The sequence below is a fragment of the Artemia sp. Qi Xiang Cuo genome, chromosome 7 (assembly GCF_049724085.1).
Source record: "Artemia sp. Qi Xiang Cuo chromosome 7, ASM4972408v1, whole genome shotgun sequence".
Lineage (NCBI taxonomy): Eukaryota > Metazoa > Arthropoda > Branchiopoda > Anostraca > Artemiidae > Artemia > Artemia sp. Qi Xiang Cuo.
In genome coordinates this window covers 45,587,459-45,609,180 of record NC_142800.1, presented here as the reverse complement: position 1 = coordinate 45,609,180, position 21,722 = coordinate 45,587,459, and the positions used below count along the sequence as shown (strand labels likewise).

General features: G+C 38.0%; 1 protein-coding gene across 1 annotated transcript in view; it reads left to right on the top strand.

Annotated features, from left to right (window-relative positions):
• The window catches only part of LOC148950335 (visual pigment-like receptor peropsin), a 146,437-nt gene that overhangs the window by 61,591 nt on the left and 63,124 nt on the right, over window positions 1-21,722 (top strand). Inside the window, exons 3-4 of the mRNA XM_089091563.1 lie at window positions 149-308; window positions 18,736-18,934. Coding sequence (XP_088947689.1) covers window positions 149-308; window positions 18,736-18,934 — 359 coding nt within the window. The remainder of the gene's footprint in view (window positions 1-148; window positions 309-18,735; window positions 18,935-21,722) is intronic.

Genomic DNA, 21,722 nt, shown 5'->3' with positions numbered 1-21,722 from the left:
TGTGTAGTCTTTTTACTGTAGTTATTTGTCTTATTTTTTGTTCTATCCTTTTGTCTTATTATATTCTATCCTTTTTTTTATTCTTGACGAAAAAAAGTGCGAAAATATAAAAAAAATAGTTCTCAGCTTATCAATACTTTTTTTTCAGCTCCGCACGCCCATTAATATAGTATTGATTAATTTGTCCTTTTCTGACTTGGGTATTGCAACAGTTGGGACTACTATTTCTTTTGTTAATTCCATAGAGAGAAAATGGGCCTTTAGTCGAGAGGTTTGCCACTTCTATGCCTTAGTAATGGCTCTGTGTGGTAAGTTTAATTTTTGACGTTTTTTTTTTTAGAAAAATTATCTTTAGTGTTACTTCTCTAAGTCTGAAAATATCATCATACTAAGTAATTTGCCTCTTAAAAAAAATAAGGTAATGCCTCTATATTTACCATACTCACTCTTATCACCTTTCTTATAGAGGGGCTTGATCAAACTTTTCCTCAAGTCACAAGGTACTTCCCCTGTAAGAAAATCATATTCACATTTTTCAGTCATTTTATTTCTAACTTCACAACCACCAAGTAAAAAAAACTCTTTTATCACACTATCTGCACCTGGGATCCTATTATTATTTAATCCTTTTAGTACTGTCACTAATTGTTCCTCAGAAAATAGAATTTCCTTCACTTCCGAAGTGTCACAAAGCGTTTCATTCTTTTTATTCTTAGTACCTTCAAATCTGAAGTAGTTTCTAACAGTTCAAATCTCTTTTTCTACACCAAATGTATCCCAGCTAGGATACCATGTATAACTAATCTTACCAAACTTGGTATTAAAGTACCCTAATAAATTAGTATATGTCTATCTGAGATCCTTTCTATTTCTTCTTGTTGCTGTAAGTAAAAGTGGTCTGATTTATTGCTATCTTCATCATTTGGTTTTACAGGAGCATATGCTACTATAACTGATACTCTGTACGTTTTGGACAAAATGAGCAACTATCATCCTATAGTTATTACCTTCACAGCTTAAGCAAGGCTTAGTAGCTTTCTTATTCTTCATTAGGACTACTCCCTGCACGAGTAAATAAATTCTAAATCACTTAACTTCATGTTTCCTACCCATATGATATGAGTTTCTGACACTCCTAGCATATCCAGTTCAAAGCATTTGGTTCCGTCAGTCAAAGTGTCAATACTATAGTAGTTTTTCCTTTTGTAATATTCCAAGTTGCAATTTTCACATTATTTATATCATTAAAATTATTATGGCCTCAAAAGAGTAACAGTCCTAAAATCAGTGCCGGACGGGGATTTACAAATCTTCTCAAGTCTACAAGCAGCCCTTAAGCTGGCCTAGAATCGGATAGCAGGAGGTCCCTTGGACATGCTGTATGAATGGAAGCGTTGTGCAATACTAGGCAGATCTTGGCCAAAAATGGCTTTCAACACTTGGCGGTGCTCTTCTATCAACAAAGGTTGAAATCCTACACAAACAATACCCTGTTACCTATAAATCATTATGTATTCATGCCTACAAAATATTGTACTGTTAGGGAAAAGCAGCCCATGAAAGGTAATTTACCTAGGAAGAGGTTATTCAGTGTGAAAAAGTCCATGATAAAAAACAAAACCCTGAAGAGTTATCCATTAATCAGAATTCAGTAAAAATCTTATGCCGTTTACTACACTATAATTTCCTCGTGGGTCACCGCTTCCCCGAGTCACTCTGCAGTGCCATTTGCAGTCAAAGTTCTGGCAAGGCAAACTTGTAAATGGTGCCAACTAACCCCTTTATGGGATCATGAGTAGTGAGGGGGTTTCAGACTAAATGACATCCCTAGCAGATTCCCATAGTATTTCCATGAAATCCCTAGCAGAATCCCATAGGATTTCCATGACATCCGTAGCAGATTCCCATAGGATTTCCATGACACCCTGGTTTCAATGACAGCCATGTTTACATTCAGTTGCTATGTAATATGGATGACGCAATCTTGCTTCAACGTTAGAAAAGAGTTCAGTGTGTCAACATCGAGGATATTGGAATGGATGCTTTTACACTGTTGGATATTGAAAGCGCTAGCAATAGCGAAATGGAGCCTAGAGTGGCTAAAGTAGCAGTGGACATTTGAAGGGATTGCCGACTAACCCTAGAATGGGACAAGATGTTTACAGGATATGTTGTTTCGTTAAGAAAATTCAAGTCGGAAGAACAATTATACTTTGCATCAAAAGTGAATGTAATGCATATACAGAGAATTCAAGACAGATTAAATGCATTAAGAAAATATATTGAAGAAAACAATATGAATCACTCTATAAAAAAAGGAGTGAGTTTCTTACTAGCAGAATTCTTAGTCTATAATGGGCAGTGAGGTTGCTAGGATGGCAGGATTTGAGAACAAAAAAATCTTACGGAATCTAGTAAAATTGGAAAAGTAATTAATAGTAGATGATGATTTTCTAGAGTTGTCTCTTCAAAGGAAATTTTTTCCTCAAGGAATGCTTAACGTTATAATGGAAACTGATTCCCTATCTTTGGACTATTTTATGAAACTTTGTCGTCGTGGCCCAGACGCACTGTGATTGTGATTTTAGCACTACTTAGACGGCCATTTTGTAAGTCAGCAAGAAATCGTGTCTAAAGAATCATTCGTGTCTAATAAAGAAAGAATTATTCTTTTTTTACAAATAAAATATTGTTTTGTCAAACGAGATCGACGATTGAAGTAAATAAGCAGACCTTATAGAGCATAATTTAAGCAGTTTAATTCTAAGGTTGAAACAAGCTTAGAAGAACAGCATACAACATGAAAAGAAAACAGGATATAACTTCCATTCTTTTATGTTAATTAGTTAGTTTTTTCGGCCTACTAGGAGTCGTGGTTTTCTCTTTACTAGATGGCAGCTATTGCACACAGCAAAAGCAAAAGGATTAGACAAAATTTCTGAGCGATTAATGAACGAAAATGAAGCATTACGAAATCTGTGGCTAGAAGATGTGTGACAACGAGCACCATAGCGAATCACAAACAAAATCTCAAACGAAAATGATTTACAACAAAATATGTGGTTAGAAGATAAGAGACGGCGAGAATCACATCAAATCGCAAACAAAATTATGCAAAGCGAAAACCAGCGGTTAGAAGACAAACCAAAATTTCATTGAAATGATGGGACGTGTTCTTTTTACTACAACTTGAAAAAGAAGTAAGTAAAATTAATGCAGAGATTGTCCATCACCACCCAGGAGACTAAAAGACCTATGTAAGATATGATTTTGTGAAGGATTAACAGAAAGGAGAAATAGATTTCGCACTGGAAGTTCTTACTTCAGTTGACATTGCTGATTTGAACTTTCACTTAAAACTAAAGGAAGGAGATTCTATATGAGTAGTTTAATTTTAGAAAATTAGAGTAGTGAAAGAAAATATAGAAAAATTAAGCAAGAAATATATGAAGGTAACAAATTTATTCTCTAGAAAATGAAAAGAAAGAGGAAACGAGGAAAGGAGTTACGTCCAGGATACAACCATAAGATGAAAGAAAGAAAAGAAGATAAATCTAAAAATATACATTAGAAAAGGATTTTGTATATCTTTTAATATTACAGAGTCTATTTTGGAAAAAAATGAAGAATAGCGGATGATTATGCTAATTAGGCACTATGTGCATGCTGCCATTACTAATAACACTGATACTACTTTTACCACTGTTACTACTACTATAACTAAAGCTAAGAGTATTAAGGTGAAAGTTTCAGGGAATGTTGAGGGGATGCTGAACTGAATAAAATCACACTATTTGCGTGCAAGCTGTAAAAAGGACGTATCAGCAATGTTCCAGGAACAGTTTAAGGTATTAAGTAGAACCTTTCAGGGTATATTGAAAGGAATGATGAAAAACAAAAGGCGCTATATGTATACTGCTACTACTATTACTACTAATGCTGCTACTACTAGTGGGGCTAAGGGTATTAAGAAAAGTAAAGAACTCTATTAAATAAAAAATTAGCAAAAATAAAATCAAATAATCTACCAAGCATGAAACTACCACAAATCAGCATCGATAAATAACTGAAACCAAACACGAGCAGAAATTAAAATAAATAGTCGAGTCGAACTCAATACGAGCGGAAATTAGCATAACTTTGGTGCAAAACCCCTATGCCCTCCCTAGCTCAGAACATTATTTACACTTTAATGAAAAAATGAAAATGAATGTTCATTGTCAGTTTAATATAAATATACTGATATTTAGTAATCAAAATACAAAAATTATTTGATTTATTAAAGTTATAAAGTAAAAACATTTATATTTTTTTTCAGTAAAGTGCAAATTTTGTTCTGGCCTTGGGAAGGCGTATAGGTTTTGCGCCAAACTTATGTTAATTCCTGCTCGTTTCGAGTTTAAATTGGTTATCTATTTTTATTTCTGTTCGTTCTGGGTTTCATCTATTTATCAATGCTGATTTGTGGTAGTTTCATGCTTGATAGATTATTTGATTTAATTTTTGCTTATTTTTTGGTTATTGGAGTTCGTTACTTTTCTTTGAAAAACCTATTTTGTGGAAAAAGTTTTTTAAATTAATTTCTGTTCATTTTATATTGACATAGTCTTTTCAGGGAAAAAGAAAATAATACTTTAAATCGTTTTGTTTTTTAAGACTTTATATTTGGCCTGCTATTTGTATGCTGGAGAAAAATTTTCAGCAATTTTTAACAACATAAACCCTTTTAAAAATCCGGCCACAAATAGTAGTTTTAATTTAGTTTCATACCTCCTCTAGTTGACCTGAAATGGAAAACTTGATACCATTCGCAAAAAAGTCTGTTTACTTTCTTTGATAGCTTGGATATACTTACGCTATTTTGATTTGGTTAAATTTTAAGAGCAGAAATGGGAAAGTTGGCGTGGAAGGGGGATTAGTTGCCCTCAAATCACTTTCGACTATCAAAAAGGGCATCAGCACTTTCTAATTTCAATCGAGTGAGCTCTTTTCGAAGCTCCCATGACAACTCCTTCGATACGACGTGCCCTGGTCTAAACAACAACAGCAACAAAAAATAATATATTATACCCACTTCGATCTTTACTATAAAAATGTCAAGTCTTCCAATTACTTTCGACTATTAAAAAGGGCACTAGGCCTTTCCATTTGGAAACGACAAAACTTTCTATAAACACCTTATATGCCCACAGGGCCTAAATTATAACCCTTACCCTAAGGTCTGTTAGGGTGGTTGTCACCCTCTAAGACCAAATTTTCAGAACTTTCAACTGTGTTAAACAACAGGGCTATATAAAAATTTTAACTAGACGTGTTCGCGAAAATGGTGGGCGTGAGAGGGGTGTTAGTCGCGATCCAATCACATTCGACTACGAAAAAGGGCACAAGCCACTATAATTTCCAATTGAATGAGCGTTTTTCGAAGTTTCTACGACAACTTCTTCGATACGAAGTGCCCTGCTCTAAAGGAAAAATTAATAAATAATTCATTCTGACAACATCGTTCTTATATACCCCCAGGGCATAACTTAAAACCCTTGCCCTGAGGGCTGTGGGGCAGTGTCCTCCTCTTTACTTAGTTCCCGTTTCTTGTCTCGTTCTCGAGTGTCCCCATTCTTTACTTAGACAGCGCGATCGTGCTGCCTATGATTTATACAACAAATTTCCATATAAACCTTATATGCCCCCAGGGCATAACTTAAAACCCTTGCACTGAGGGCTCTGAGGGGGTTATCATCCTAATAAACCTAATTTCCAGAACGTTCCACTACGTTGAACAAAATGGATATATAAAATTTCGATTGGATGTGTTTTGGAAAATGGTGGGCGTGAGAGGGGCGTTAGTCGCTATCCAATCAATTTCAACTATTAAAAAGGCACTAGCCCTTTCAATTTCCAATTGAATGAGCCCTTTTGAAGTTTCTACGACAACGCTTTCAATAAAAACTTTTTATGCCCCAGGGCATAACTTACAACCCTTGCCTTGAGGGCTGTGGAGGGAGGGGTTTAGGGCGTGGAGGAGGGGGGACTAGTTGCCGTCCGATCTCTTTTGACTCTCAAAACTGAACAAGAACTTTCAATTTCAAATCAAATGATTCCTCCACAAAGTTCATACGAGCGTCCCTTCCATAAGAACTATATATGCCCCTAGAGCATTACTCATAACGCCTGCCTCCTGGCCCTGGCGGGTTCCGTCGACACAGGAATTTTTCTTATCTGACCTTTGAACTATTTTTAATGAAATGGCTATTATAAAATATTTATCATTAGGGCTTGGGGAGACAAGGGTGTGTGGGGGGGGGGGGGGAGTGGCTAGTTGCCCTTGGATATCTTTTGCCTCTTAAAAATTGAACTAAAACTTTCAATTTCCAATCAAATGAGACCCCTCTGAAGTTTATACGAGCATCCCTTTCATAAGAACCGTATACGCCCCCAGGACAACACTTACAACGCCTATCCCCCAGATTCTGGGGGGCGTTTTTGTTATCTAATTTTTAAACAGTTTCCAAAACACAGGCTATCTCAAAATTTGTAGCGGACAGGTTTGGGGAAAAAGAGCGTGGGGGGGGCTAGTTGTCCTCTAATCTCTTTTGACTCTAAAAAACTTAACTAGAACTTTCAATTTCCAGTCAAATGAGCCATCTTTGAATTTTTTACGAGCATCCTTTCAATAAGAACCATATATCCCCCAAGGGCATAACTTACAGCACCTGCCCTCGGGCCCTGGGGGGCTGTGTTGACCCGAAAGTGTCCGTTATATGGTTTTTTAACTATTTAAAAAAAAACTATCACAACGTTCTTATCGGATAGGTTTGAAGAAAAAAGGGCATGGAGGGAGGGGGGCTAAGTGCGCTCCAATCTATTTTGAATATGAATAAGTGAACTAGAACTTTCAATTTCCAATCAAACGATCCCTCTTTGAAGTTAATACGAGCATCCCTTCCTTACGACGCCTGCCTTCGGACCCTGGTAGGTTGTATCGACACCGGGATTTTTGTTACACCGGGATGTGTATATCAAAATTTCATTAGATGGGTTTTGAATAAAAAGCGTGGGGGGGGGAAGCTAGTTGCCCTCGGATCTCTTTTGAATTTGAATAAGTGAACTAGAACTTTCAGTATCCAATCAAATGAACCCTCTCTGAAGTTTATACGAGCGTCCCTTCCATACGAACAATATATGCTCCAGGGCATAACTTACACCGCCTGCCCCCGGGCCCTGGCGGGATCTGCGAGGACATCATGAGTTTTTGTTATCTGACTCTTGAGAACTACTTTTCAACTTAAATGGCTATCATCAAAATTTTATTGGATGCATTTGGGGAAAAGGGTGCGTGAGGGGGGGAGCTAGTTGCCCTCGAATCTCTTTTGATTCTAAAAAACTGAACTAGAACTTTCAATTTCCAATCAATTGAGCCCCACTGAATTTTTCACGAGCATCCCTTCAATAAAAACCATATATTCCCCCAGGCCACAACTTACAACACCTGTCGTCGGGCCCTGGGGGGCTGTGTTGACCCCTGAGTTTTCGTTATATTGTCTTTGAACTATTTAAAAAAATCTATCTCAAAATTTGTATCGGTTGGATTTGAGGAAAAAAAGGGCGTGGAGGGGGGGGGGGGGGCTAGATGCCCTCCAATCTCTTTTGACTCTTAAAAAGTGAAAGAGAACTATCAGTATCCAATCAAATGAACCCTCTCTGAAGTTTATACGAGCGTCCCTTCCATACGAACAATATATGCTCCAGGGCATAACTTACAACGCCTGCCCCCGGGCCCTGGGGGATTGCGAGGACATCTGAGTTTTTGTTATCTGACTCTTGAGAAATTTTCAACTTAATGGCTATCTCAAAATTTTATTGGATGCATTTGAGGAAAAGGGGCGTGAGGGGGGGCTAGTTGCCCTCCAATCTCTTTTGATTCTAAAAAACTGAACTAGAACTTTCAATTTCCAATCAATTGAGCCATAATTTTTCACGAGCATCCCTTCAATAAAAACCATATATTCCCCCAGGCCACAACTTACAACACCTGTCGTCGGGCCCTGGGGGGCTGTGTTGACCCCTGAGTTTTCGTTATATTGTCTTTGAACTATTTAAAAAAATCTATCTCAAAATTCTTATCGGTTGGGTTTGAGGAAAAAAGGGCGTGGAGGGGGGGGGGGCTAGGTGCCCTCCAATCTCTCTTTACTCTTAAAAAGTGAACTAGCACTTTTAATTTCAAATCAAATGATCCCTCTTTGAAGTTAATACGAGCATCCCTTCCTTACAAAGCCTGCCCCCGGGCCATGGTAGGTTGTATCGACACCGGGACTTTTGTTATAGGATCGTTGAATTATTTTTAACAAAACAGCTATCTTAAAATTTTTATTGGATGCATTGAGGGGTTGGGGGGGGGGGGGCTACTGGTTACCCTCTAATAGATTTGGACGCTTAAAAAGTGAACTAGAACTTCCAATTTCCGACCAAATGAGTCCAGTCTGAAGTTTTTATGAGTATTCCTTCCATAAGAACAATATATACCCCAAGGGCATTACTTATAACCCTTGCCCTGAAAACTCTGGAGGAAGTGTCCTGCTCAAACATATAATTTTCAGAACTTTCAACTACGTTGAACAAAATGGCTGTATCAAAATTTTTATTGAACGTGTTTGGGGAAAGGTTGGGCGTGGAAGGGGTGTCAGTTGCCTTAGAATCACTTTCGACGATTAAAAGGGAACTGGTCCTTGAAATTTCCAATCGAATGAACCCTTTCTGATGTTTCTACGACAACGTTGTCTATACAAAACCTTATATGCCCCCAAGGCATAACTTACAAACCTCGGCCTGAGGGCTGTGGGGGAGTTGTCATCCTCAAACACCGAATTTACAGAACTTGAAACTACGTTTAATAAAATGGCTTTCTCAACTTTTTTTTTGTGTTTGGGGGAATGATGGGCGTGGGGGGGGGCTAGTTGCCCTTCAATCTCTTCCAATTATAAAAAAGGGCACTAGCCCTTTGAATTTCCAATCGAATGAGCCTTTTTTGAAGTTTCTACGACAACGCCTTCTATAAAAAACTTATATGCCCCTAGGGCATAACTTAAAACCCTTGCCCTGAGAGTTGTGGGGGATTTTCCTCCTCAAAAACCTATCTGCTATCTGGATTTGCTCCCTCTTTGAAGTTAATACGAACATCCCTTCCTTACAACGCCTGTCCCCGGGCCCTGGTAGGTTGCATCGACACCGGAATTTTTGTCATATGATCTTTGAACTATTTTTAACAAAATATCTATCTTAAAATTTTAATTGGATGCATTAGGTGGAGGAGAGGGGGTTTGGGGGGGGGGGTAGCCGGTTACCCTCCAATATCTTTTGACACTTAAAAAGTGAACTAGAACTTTCAATTTCCAATCAAATGAGCCCTCTCTTAAGTTTATACAAGCATTCCTTCCATAAGTACCATATATACCCCCCAGGGCATAACTTATAACCCTTGCCCCTGAAGACTGTGGCGGGAGTGCCCTGCTCAAACATATAGTTTTCAGAAATTTCAACTACGTTGAACAAAATGACTATATCAACATTTTTATTGGATCTGTTTGGGGAAATGGTGGGCGTGGAAGGGTTATCAGTTGCCTTAGAATCACTTTCGACTATTAAAAAGGGAACTAACCATTTAAATTTACAATCGAATGAGCCCTTTCTGATGTTTCTACGACAACGTTGTCTATATAAAACCTTATGTGCCCCCAGGGCATAACTTACCACCCTTGCCCTGAGGGATGTGGGGGAGTTGTCATCCTCAAAGGGAGTTGTCCTAATTTCCAGAACTTAAAACTACGTTTAATAAAATGGCTGTCTCAAATTTTTTTGATGTGTATGGGGGAATGATGGGCTTGGGAGGATGGGGCTAGGTGCCCTCCAATCTCTTTCAATTATTAAAAAGGGCACTAGCCCTTTGAATTTCCAATCGAATGAGCCTTTTTTGAAGTTTTTATGACAAAGCCTCCAATCAAAATCTTATATACCCCCAGGGCATAACTTACAACCCTTTCCCTGAGGGTTGTGGGAGAGTGTCCTCCTCAAAAACATATTTGCTATCTGGAAGTCAACTACGCTGAACAAAATGGCTATCTCAAAATTTTGATTGGATTTGTTTGGGAGAATGATGGGCGTGGGGGGGGGGTCTAGTTGCCCTCCAATCACTTTCGACTATTAAAAAGGGCACTAGCCCTTTGAATTTCTAATCTAGTGAGCCTTTTTTTGAAGTTTCTACGACAACGCCTTCTATAAGAACCTTATATGCCCCCAGGGCATAACTTAAAACCCTTGCCCTGAGGGTTCTGGGAAGTGTCCTCCTCAAAAACATATTTTATATCTGGAAATCAACTGCACAGAACAAAATAGTTATCTCAAAATTTTGATTGGATGTGTTTGAGGAAATGATGGGCGTCGGGGGGGGGGGGGGGGCTAGCTACACTCCAATCACTTTTGGCTATTAAAAAGGGCATTAGAACTCTCAATTTCCATTCGAATGAGCCCCTTTTTTAAGTTTCTACGATGACCCCTTCCATATGAATTGCAAAGCTCTAAAAGAAAAATTAAAAAATTATACATTGTGCCAAAATCATTTTTATATGCTTTCAGGGCATAACTTAAAACCCTTGTCCCGTCGGTTGTGGGGGAGTTTCCTCCTCAAAAACATATTTTCTATCAGGATATAAACAACGGTAAACAAAATAGGCACCTCAAAATTTTGATTGGATGTGTTTGGGGGAATGCTGGGCGTGGGTTGGGGGGCTAGTTGCCCTCCAAACACTTTCGACTATTAAAAAGGGCGCCAGCCCTTTGAATTTCCAATCGAATGAGCTTTTTTTTGAAGTTTCTACTACAACGCCTTCTATAAGAACCTTGCATGCCCCCAGGGTATAACTTACAACCCTTGCCCTGAGGGATATGGGGGAGTTGTCATCCTCAAAGACCTAATTTGCAGAATTTAAAACTACGTTTAATAAAATGGCTGTCTCAAATTTTTCTTTTATGTGTTTGGGGGAATGATGGGCGTGGGGGAGGGGCTAGTTGCCCTCCGATCTCTTTCAATTATTAAAAAGGGCACTAGACAATTTCCAATCGAATGAGCCTTTTTTGAAGTTTCTACGACAACGCCTTCTATAAAAACCTTACATGCCCCCAGGGCATAACTTAAAACCCTTGCCCTGAGGGTTGTGGGGGAGCGTCCTCCTCAAAAACATATTTTCTATCTGGAAGTCAACTACGCTGAACAAAATGGCTATCTCAAAATTTTGATTGGATGTGTTTGGGGGAATGATGGGCGTGGGGGTGGGAGGGGGCTAGTTGCCCTCCAATCACTTTCGACTATTAAAAAAGGCACCAGCCACTCTCAATTTCCAATCGAATGAGCCCTTTTCGAAGTTTCTACGACAAGTTCTTCGATACGACGTGCCCGACTAAAGAAAAAGAAGAAAAAAAACACATTGTGCCCACATCGTTCTTTACTTAGGCAGCGCTAGCACGCTGCCTATGATCACCCCTATCTATTCTGTCCGATTCCCGCCTTCTTACATATAGTCTTAACAGTATTAGTATCATAGCAGTTTCAAAAATAGTAGGAGCTGTAGTAGCAGTAATAGTGTTGTGTTAGTAGCAGTATTAACAGTGAAATAGTCTGTCCTTCCCTTCATATGCATAAGATTTTTACCTTCAAATGCATAGCCTTAATCAGAGGCAACGCTATAGCGTTGCCTATAATAAAGGCCATACGGCTCCAATGTTTTATTATTATTATTTTTTTCGCCAGAGTCACGTCATATGGAAGGGAACGTCGTAGAAACTTCAAAAGGGGTTCATTCGGTTGGAAACCAAGAGCTCTAGTGCTCTTTTTAATATCTGAAAGTCATTGGAGGGCAACTAGCCCTCCCCCACGCCCATCGTTCACCCCAAATACATCCAATCAAAATTTTGAGATAGCCAATTTGTTCAGCGTAGTCGATTTCCAGATAGAAAATATGTATTTGAGGAGGACACTCCCCCACAATCCTCAAGGCAAGAGTTTTAAGCTATGCCCTGGGGGCATATTAGGTTTTTATAGAAGGCGTCGTCGTGGAAACTTCAAAACAGGCTCATTCGATTAGAAATTCAAAGGGCTAGTGCCCTTTTAATAGTCAAAAGTGATTGGAGGGCCACTACCCCCCCCCCCCACGACCATCATTCCCCCAAACACACACAGTTTGTTTAAAAACTCCCCCAAATCCCTCAAGACAAGGGTTTTAAGTTATGCCCTGGGGGTAAGTGAGGTTTTTAAAGAAGGTGTTGTCATAGGAACTTCAAAAAAAGCTCATTCGACTGGAAATTCAAAGGGCTAGTGCCCTTTTTCATAGTCGAAAGTGATTGGAGGGCAAATAGCCCCCCACACCCATCATTAACATCCAATAAACATCCAATAAAGATTTTGAGATAGCCATTTTGTTCATCGTAGTTGATTTGCAGATAGAAAATATATTTTGAGGAGGACATTCCCCCACAACCCTCAGGGCAAGGATTATAAATTATGCCCTGGGGACATATAAGGTCCTTATTGAAATCTTTGTCGTAGAAACTTTAAAAAGGACTCATTCGATTTGAAATTCAAAGAGATAGTTATCTTTTTAATAGTCGAAAGGGATTTGAGAGCAACTAACCCCCTTCTCACGCCCACCTTTTCCCCAAACCCATCCAATCAAAATTTTTAGGTAGCCATTTTTTTCAACGCAACGTAGTTGAAAGTTTTGTGGAATTAGGTCTTTGAGAATGACAACCCCTCCCCCCAAAGCCCTCAGGGCAATGTTCGTAAGATATGCCCTGGGGCACATAAAGTTTTTATTGAAAATGTTGTCGTAGAAACTTCAAAAGGGCTCATTCAATTTGAAATGGAAAGGACTAGTGCCTTTTTTAATAGTTGAAAGTGATTGGATAGCAACTAACGCCCCTCTCACGCCCACCATTTTCCAAAATCCCTATGCCTTCCCAAGCCCAGAACAAAATTTGCACTTTACTGAAAAAGAATATAAATGTTTTTACTTTTATAACTTTAATAAATCAAATAATTTTAACATTTTGATTACTAAATATCAGTACATGTATATTAAACTGACAATGCACATTCATTTGTATTTTTTTCAGTAAAGGGCAAATTTGGTTCTGGCTTTGGGAAGGCACAGGGGTTTTGCATCCAGCTTATGTTAATTTCTGCTCGTTTTGAGTTTGAATCGGTTATTTATTGTAATTTCTGTTCGTTTTGGGTTTCACTTATTTATTGAAGCTGATTTGTGGTAGATTCATGCTTGGTAGATTATTTTGTATTTTATTTTTGCTCATTTTTTGTCCAATGGAGTTCTTTACTTTTCTTTGAAAGACTTATTTTGTGGAAAAAGTTTTTTTAAATTAATTTTAACTAAATAAAAGCACATTAAGTGGATGCAGGTTGTAAAAAGGGCGTATCTGATGAATGGATTTGGGTATATAATTGGAGCTTTCAGAGAATCACACAGTTCATGGTAACGAACTGTAAGTAAGGAGCGACCCGGCTCAATGGTAACCGAAACTTTAGAAAACGGAATTTTGATACCAATAGATACATCAAAAGAATAAGATTTTAATGCTGATTTCATATATATAAGTTTCATCAAGTTTAGTGCTACCAATCACAAGTTACACGCCTGAAAAAATTTGGCTGATTTTCGAAAAAAGTCGGACAGACCCCCTAAAAATTATAGAACCTTAATGAAAATCACACCATCATATTCAACGTATCAGAGAACGCGTTTACTACTGCAGAGGTTTTAAGCTCCTATCTAGAAAAATGTGGAATTTTGCATTTTTTGCCAGAAGAAAGATCACGGGCGTGGGTTTATTTGTTTTTTTTCCCCAGAGGTGATCGTATCAACCCAGTGGTCCTAGAATATCATGGGAGGGCTCATTGGAACGGAACTAAAAAGTTCTAGGGCCATTTTTCAGTGACCAAAAAAATGGAAGGTAAAAAAAAATGAGCGTGGGAGGGGGCCCAAGCTCATTTTTTTCCCAAAGTCACTCGATTAAAATTTTGAGATAGCCATTTTGTTCAGCATGGTCGAAAATATGATAACTATGTATTTCAGAATACCTTAATCCCCCAAAGTGCTTGGGGGGAGGGCTGAACTTTATGAACTTTACCCAATGCTAACACATAGTATTGGTTATTGGGAAGTATACAGACGTTTTCAGGGGGGATTTTTCTGGTAGTGGGGCCAGGGAGTCAGGGATTATGTGGGAGGATCTTTCCATGAAGGAAGTTTTCATGGGGGAAGGCACATTGCTATGAAGGGAGCGCCGGATGTCCAAGCATTATTTTAAAAAATATCAAAAATATATATAAAAAAACAAGTTTTTGAACTTAAAGTAAGGAGCAACATCAAAACTTAAAACGACAGAAAACATTACGTATATGATTAGGTTCACCCCCTAGTCAATACCTCGCTCTTTAAGCCAAAGATTTTTTAGTACTTTCATAAGAGCTATTAATTCTAAGTAACGGCATTTGGGATTAAGGGGTCATTTTAAAAGAATTGGAACAAAATTACAATTTTTCCAATAATTACGTATATTTATTACTAATAAAATGTTCGTAAATAAAATAAAACAAGTTTCGAGAAAGCCATTTAACCAAATAAAAGTAAAATTAATATTTAAATTTTGTTTTAACTATTCATGTGCGGTGAGCCAAAGTCAATACCTGCATTAATTCAAAAACGTTCAAAAATTAAATTAAAAAAAGTTTTTTGTAACTGAAAGCAAGGAACGACGTTGAAACTTAAAATGAACAGAAATTAATCCGTATATGAAAGGGGCTGAAAGAAGCCACGTTCCTCCTCAAAGCCACGCTCTTTACGCTGAATTTTGACTTTCTCACAACTCTATTTTTTTAAACAATGAAAAACTTTAGCGTAAAGAGCGAGGGGTTGAAGAGGGGACAGCCCCTTTCATATACGGAATAATTTCTGTTCGCTTTAAGTTTCAACGTCGTTCCTTACTTTCAGCTAAAAAAAACTTTTTTTTATTTAAGTACTTAAAGGGGAAGATCAATTGATCAAAAGACAATATATGCGTGCTACTACTAACACTACTATTACCGCTACTGATACTACTAGTGCTACTACTACCACTACTAATCTACTCCAACCACTATTGCAATTGCAACTACTTGTAAGGTTAAGAGTATTAAGATATATATTTTTGTAAAGGATTGCCGTAACAAGGTGAAACTTCTGGGGTATCGTGAGGGGGATGTTCAACTGACAAAAAAACAGCAGGTACATGCTACTACTGTTATTAATACTGCGGCTATTTCTGCTTCTACTAATTCAAATACAACACTGCTGCTGCTGCTACTTCTCCTACTATCACCACTACTACTATAAGACTAGTACTATTAAGGCTAAGTCTATGACAGTGAAAATTTGAGAGAATACTGAGGAGAAATTAGTACTAAATCAAAAGACACTATGTGCATACACATTGTAAAAAAAGCATATCTCAAGAATGGATTTGGGTATTAAGCTGGAAATTTCAGAGAATGCTTAAAGGGGAGGATCAATTGACTAAAAGGTAATATGTGCACAAAATTACTAATAATACTACCAATACTACATTTGCTACTACTACCACTGCTACTTTTGTTGTAACTACTTGTATGGTTAAGAGTATTAAGACAAAAATTTCTCGAATTGTATGAATGTACAGGTTATCAAAAGGACAAATTAGCATTATCATAGCAATGGCTAATTATATTAAATTGAAGCTTCTGGGACTTCATGACAGGAATTTTTTACTGACCAAAAGTCAATACGTTAATACTTACTACTTACTAATACGCTAAAACATGGAATTCTTAAATAAGTCGTATATGGAGCCCAGAGCATGATTAGAACTGGTGATGTAGTGCTATAGCAACCACAGCTGTGATTTGATGATACATGTAATCCGTGATTATTGATCATTCATTTGTGATCATTCATTAACCTGCAATTCAAAATGTCTTTCCCCAGAGTGATCATGAATTACGTTAATTAAAAACGCAACTGTCGAATCACTTTGTAAAATAACAATAAAACATATTGAAATGGAATTTTTAATGAAACATCCAGCTCAAATCTGAAATTCACCTGGGTCCCTCAAACCCGGTCTTGAACCACAATGATGATATCTACTGTCACAGTTAAAATAAAATAGAAAAGTCAAACATCAATGAATAACAAACAACAAATGAAAAAGTTTTAGCCAATGTACAATAATGCAATACGAAACACGATTAAATAACGGTTTCTTAGTTTACTTATCGTCTCATTAATCTCAAGGTTGTCTTTCCATGCCTTTTTTCTCAGATGTAGACAATGACCTCATTAAATTGATTTTATTTTGGGATGAAAGACTACTGGTCATATCTTTGTTGGTCATAAGGTCAAAGGAAAAATGTCAAAAATTCTGGAGGAAGACTACTCATTGATTTTATCCTCTTCTCTGCTAAATTCAAATTGATTGACTCAGACGCTGTATTGCGAATCTTACGGTTTACCGGATGACTAAGCGAGTATTCAGGCTTCTCGAAGGAACTCAGTTAAAAGCTCTGTTCCAGATAGTGGCTTACAAATCTCATTTATTTGTTTTAAATCAAGAAGTTGGCAATAAGAAATATTCACACTTGGAACCTATAAGAACTCAACGAAACAGCAAAACTTTTGAAACAATACCATGATCATGGTCATACACCAATCCCCTCAAAGTACCAGCTCTTGTATTGTTCAAAGGAAAATTAAAATTTTTAATGTAGAATAGTCTGATAGTCTTATTCAAATAATCAAAGCTGGCAAACAGTAAGATTGCAACATGTTAGTACGAGTGACACACATCAAATTGAGGGGGGTGAAATCACTCTATATTATGCAACATCTCCGAGGATACTTTGTTAAAAGTAAGTCAAGTCAAGATGACGGACAAAAAATTCAATCAAAGACACTTCTTTTCTAATGAAAGGGGAGTTTCTCGGTTTTAAAATTTCACCTTCGCTTCCACAAGAATGTTCATTGAATTTTAATAGTATGTTTGTTGATCTGCTGCTTGAATGTTGCCGACTAAATTTCAGCTTTCTACGATCCTAACTTCCATACTCTTCATTTTTCTAAAGAAGCCATTTCTTTCTCTACTAAGAGCAGATTAAGGAAAAATATGTATGGACCATGTTGACATGGTGATAGGAAAGAGAAGGTCTCAAATACAAAGAAACAAGGGGCCTAATTAGAAGACGATGGTAATGATTGTATAGTCCATGCGATCTTATGAACTAGATAACAAACAACGAAGACAATAATTTTGTTAAGCAGAACTATAAAGTTCCATTCATTAAAATTAAAATAATACAGAGAAAGGAGATGCATAGTTCACAATTAGACTTTCAACCGTACTTGTCTTCCCCTTCTTATCAAGAAAAAAACTCCAAATAAAAAAATAAAAAATATACAAAAATTGATCAAAGCTATTGATGTCAATGACGTAAAAATTAATGCAAAATTATTGAGAACATAACATTCTTTTTTAAACTTGTGAAAATAAAAACGCGTTCATGAATTTCGGACACATTAATGAAATTTACTGGTGAGCTGAGGGGTTCCAGGTTGGCAGGATTTTATAAAGTAAGCAATATATTAAAAATACAAAAACTTGGGAAAGTTTTAAGAAATCTTCAATTTCAAGAAAGCAATACGCCACACTTGTAAATACTTGATATATGATACCTAGATAATTTCGGAGACCACACTGCCTTTCCATGACGATAAAATCAAGGTTCAAAATAGGGATAAAATCCTTTTTAATAGACAGTGTATAGAAAATTCACAAAAAATACCAGATATTTCGGTCACATATACAGTAACCGTCATCAGTAGTAAAACTGTCACTGACGGTCACTGTATATGTGACCGAAATATCTGGTAATTTTTGTGAATTTTCTATACACTGTCTATTAAAAAGGATTTTATCCCTATTTTGAACCTTGATTTCATTATATGATACCTTTTTTTTTAGCCAAACTTCCAGAACTGTTATTGCTTCAGCTTTAGTTTGTCAATTATAACCCCAAGTACACTTTTAGTTTCTTTGGAGGGTGAACTAAAATGATCATCTTTAAAAAAGATACTAAGACAATACCTGCCATGTCCACAGAGGTCACTTTATAAACTTAGCTTTATATCGTTCTGTAGTTTCAAATATGAAGAACAATTGTTATTGCACTAGAATTGATCTCTTTAAAAGCGGAGTCCATCAGAACCATAAAGCTGGCAGTTGAAAGAGTGATAAAAAGTCATACAGGAGATTCATACAATTTTCCTTTGATAAGAGAAGAAGAGGAAAAAATAAATTAAAAGCATGTCTTACACACAAGCAGTTGGTCAGATTAGCACCGAAAACTATTTTGTATTTCAATGGTTAAAATATTTTTTGGTCAACTTGGCATCTTTGTTTGTAATTTAAGGATACTTCCTTGTGAGTGTAAAAATGTATTAATTAATTGGTTGTGTTCACAGTCAAATATAAATACACGAATGAATTAAAAGCTTTGATTTAGTATTGCTTTCTGAAATGTGGAGTAAGTTTTTAAATTGATCCCTGATTAAAAACCAAGTTTCCAAATGTTGTTATTATAAATATTGCTATCATGTGCCTTTTTAGGTATTTCTTCGATAACGACTTTAGCTGTCCTAGCGTTTTGGAGGTCTATGATGATTACTTCACCTATGTGTCGAAAATGGAGCCTTTCAAGGAAGAGATCCAATACCCTGATTGTTTTTATTTGGTGCTATTCAACCTGTGTCACAATGCCACCTCTCTTAGGATGGGGTAAATTTGAGGAAGAATTCGGAGGAATAAGGTACGTTAATCTTTGTCATTGCTGGTATCTTTATTGTTATTTTGACTACAAAGTTAAATAAAAGAAGTAGACATTTAAGGAAGGAACTTCTCACGATAAATCACTTCAATGATTGTTTCAGAACGAGAAAACCATCCAAAATAGCTAGGAGTTCAAATTAATATAACCAGGGGTAATGTAATCCATGATTTGGACTTTCCGGTCAGCTTAAAAATTCCAAAGTTTGTTCTCTTGGCAAAAGGGATCTCAAATTTTACCAAAGTAGTTCAAGGGCCAAAACTTTTTTTTTATAATCTCAGTCAAAATTTAATCCGTAAGTAACTGGGCCATGGGATCTCAAGAATACGTCTCCAGGGTAACATGACCAACACAGCTGTGGAAAAAAGTCCTTAAATTACTCAAGTTAAAAGTGCTAGTAGATATGCTTAAGAGAAAAGGGCCGGTATGAATGGTCCTAACCTTCAGATGGGCTCTGGGAACGTGCACACGGAAATCTTCCTTGGACGAAAGTAGAGGAGGGGGTGCTACTCCGACGATTACACCACCCCTTCGAATCCCGATCCGGACACTTTTTTTAAAACTCCCACGATCACCACGTGGTTTATGGCCCAAATAAGGGCATAGCCTCCCTAGGGAGAACACGTGGTTAATGGGGTTAATGACCTCTTTTTCCAAGGTCGATTTATTTGATGTTTCTATGTGTAATAACTCCGGGACGAAGGTTGCACATGCGCATTGAATTCTAACGGGAACAATGTTATTGATGTAGGACTCGAGGGGGAAGTGAATTTCCGAGAACTTGATTGCATAATCAAAGTGTGTCAACAACAACAACATTGACCTTGACATTCGCTGAGAGCGTGCACTTACAACAACATCGACCTTGGAACACCTGTGCAGTCGACCTGAATTCACCTATCGTGAATCAATAATTCCCCTTAGAAACAACAAATTAATTTTCCCTTTCTTGACAGATCAATCAATCAATGACATCATCTGTCAGACTTTAAAAATTTCCGCCTAGAAACATTTCTCCAGGAATAGATCCAAGTCATTAATTTCTTTCCCTCGGGAACAACTCTTTTGGTCGAACTCCAAAGGATATTAATAACCAAAGGCCATGGAAACAATTAGGCAAGAAACATCTTAGCGATGAATTGTTTTAGCGTGCGAGAAGGTTTCATATTAATTTGAAATGCGTTACCACAGAGATGCCAATAACAAAGGAACACGCTGAATTTACGTTTAGGGATTATTTGGGCGAAACCGTTTTAGACAGGTTATGGAACTATTTCGGCGAAACAGATAGAGACATTTTAAAAGAAGATTTTGAAGAGATTTTGGAGGAGGTTTTGAGTGTGGTCGTTATAATACACAAGTTTCATTTGAACAGTGTTGTGAGGTCCTCTAACCCAACCCCAAAGGGTTCCAATCCTCCTACCCCAACCCCGAAGGAAGCCTCCGGTCCTCAAAGGTCCCCCAAGCTCCCAAAGGCCCCTCCACCGGTCCCCAAATGTCCCCCAGGCCCCCAACTGCCCCCCGGACACTCAAAGGTCCCCCAAGCTCCCAAAGGCCCTCCCTGTGCCCCAAAGGCCCTCCACCGGTCCCCAAATGTCCCCCAGGCACCCAAAGACCCTCCCGGCGCCCCAAAGGCCCCCCCCGCCCCCCCAATGCCCACGCCGGACCCCAAAGCCCAACCCCCGGGCCCCCAAGGTCCCCCCGAGCGCCCAAAGGACCACCGACCCTCAAGGGACCCACAGACCCTCAAAGGCTCTCCCCGAGCACCCGTCTTTCGTTGATGTGTATTGTCTGAAACCTATGATTTGGGATGTGTAGTTTGCTACTTCAGGCTTTTCTGAGCTAAGGTTTCCTAGTATTTCCTAGGTGAATGTTGTCTGAAACCAATAGTTTGGGATGAGTAGTTTGCTATTTCAGGCATTTATGAGATAGGTTCCTTAGCCTTTCATTGATGTGTGTTGAGTGAAACTTATGATTTGGGATATGTAGTTTGTTATTTTTGACTTTTCTGAGTTGGATTTCTTAGTCTTTCATTAGGTTAGGTTAGGTTAGATTAAGTTAGGTTAGGTTAGGTTAAGTTAGGCTAGGTTAGCCTACGTACGTGCGCGTACGTAGGCTAACCTAGCCTAACCTAACTTAACCTAACCTAACTTAATCTAACCTAACCTAACCTAATCATACACCTAACTTTTTGCCTGTCTCTCACCTAACCTAAGCTAACCTAAGTGAAGCGTACGTGAGCTAACCTAACTTAACCTAACCTAACTTAATCTAGCCTAACCTAACCTAACCATACTCGCCGGAAAAGGTTAGGTGTCGTCTCTTTGTGTGTGTGTTGTCCCTGTGTGTTAGTCGTCTCTCTCTGTGTGTGTGTGTGCACACGTAACCTCGTCTAATGTGAATTTCACCCATTCAGGTTGGTGGACTAAGACCCCAATTCTGAGCTAGTGAATTTTCCACCATTCAGGCTGGTGGACTATGACCCTAATTCTGAGCTAGTGGATTTCCACCATTCAGGCTGGTGGACTGAGACCCCAATATTGAGCTAGTGGATTTCCACCATTCAGGCTGGTGGGCTATGACCCCAATTCTGAGCTAGTGAATTTCCACCGTTCAGGCTGGTGGACTGGGTCCCCAATACTGAGTTGGTGGACTAACACCCCAATTTTCCAACTCTTGCATTTCATGACAGAAATTCAAAATGAACTTCGAAAAATCAAGAGAATGTAACTGTGAGAAGGTAATGCACAGCAAGTCACTACTGAAATAT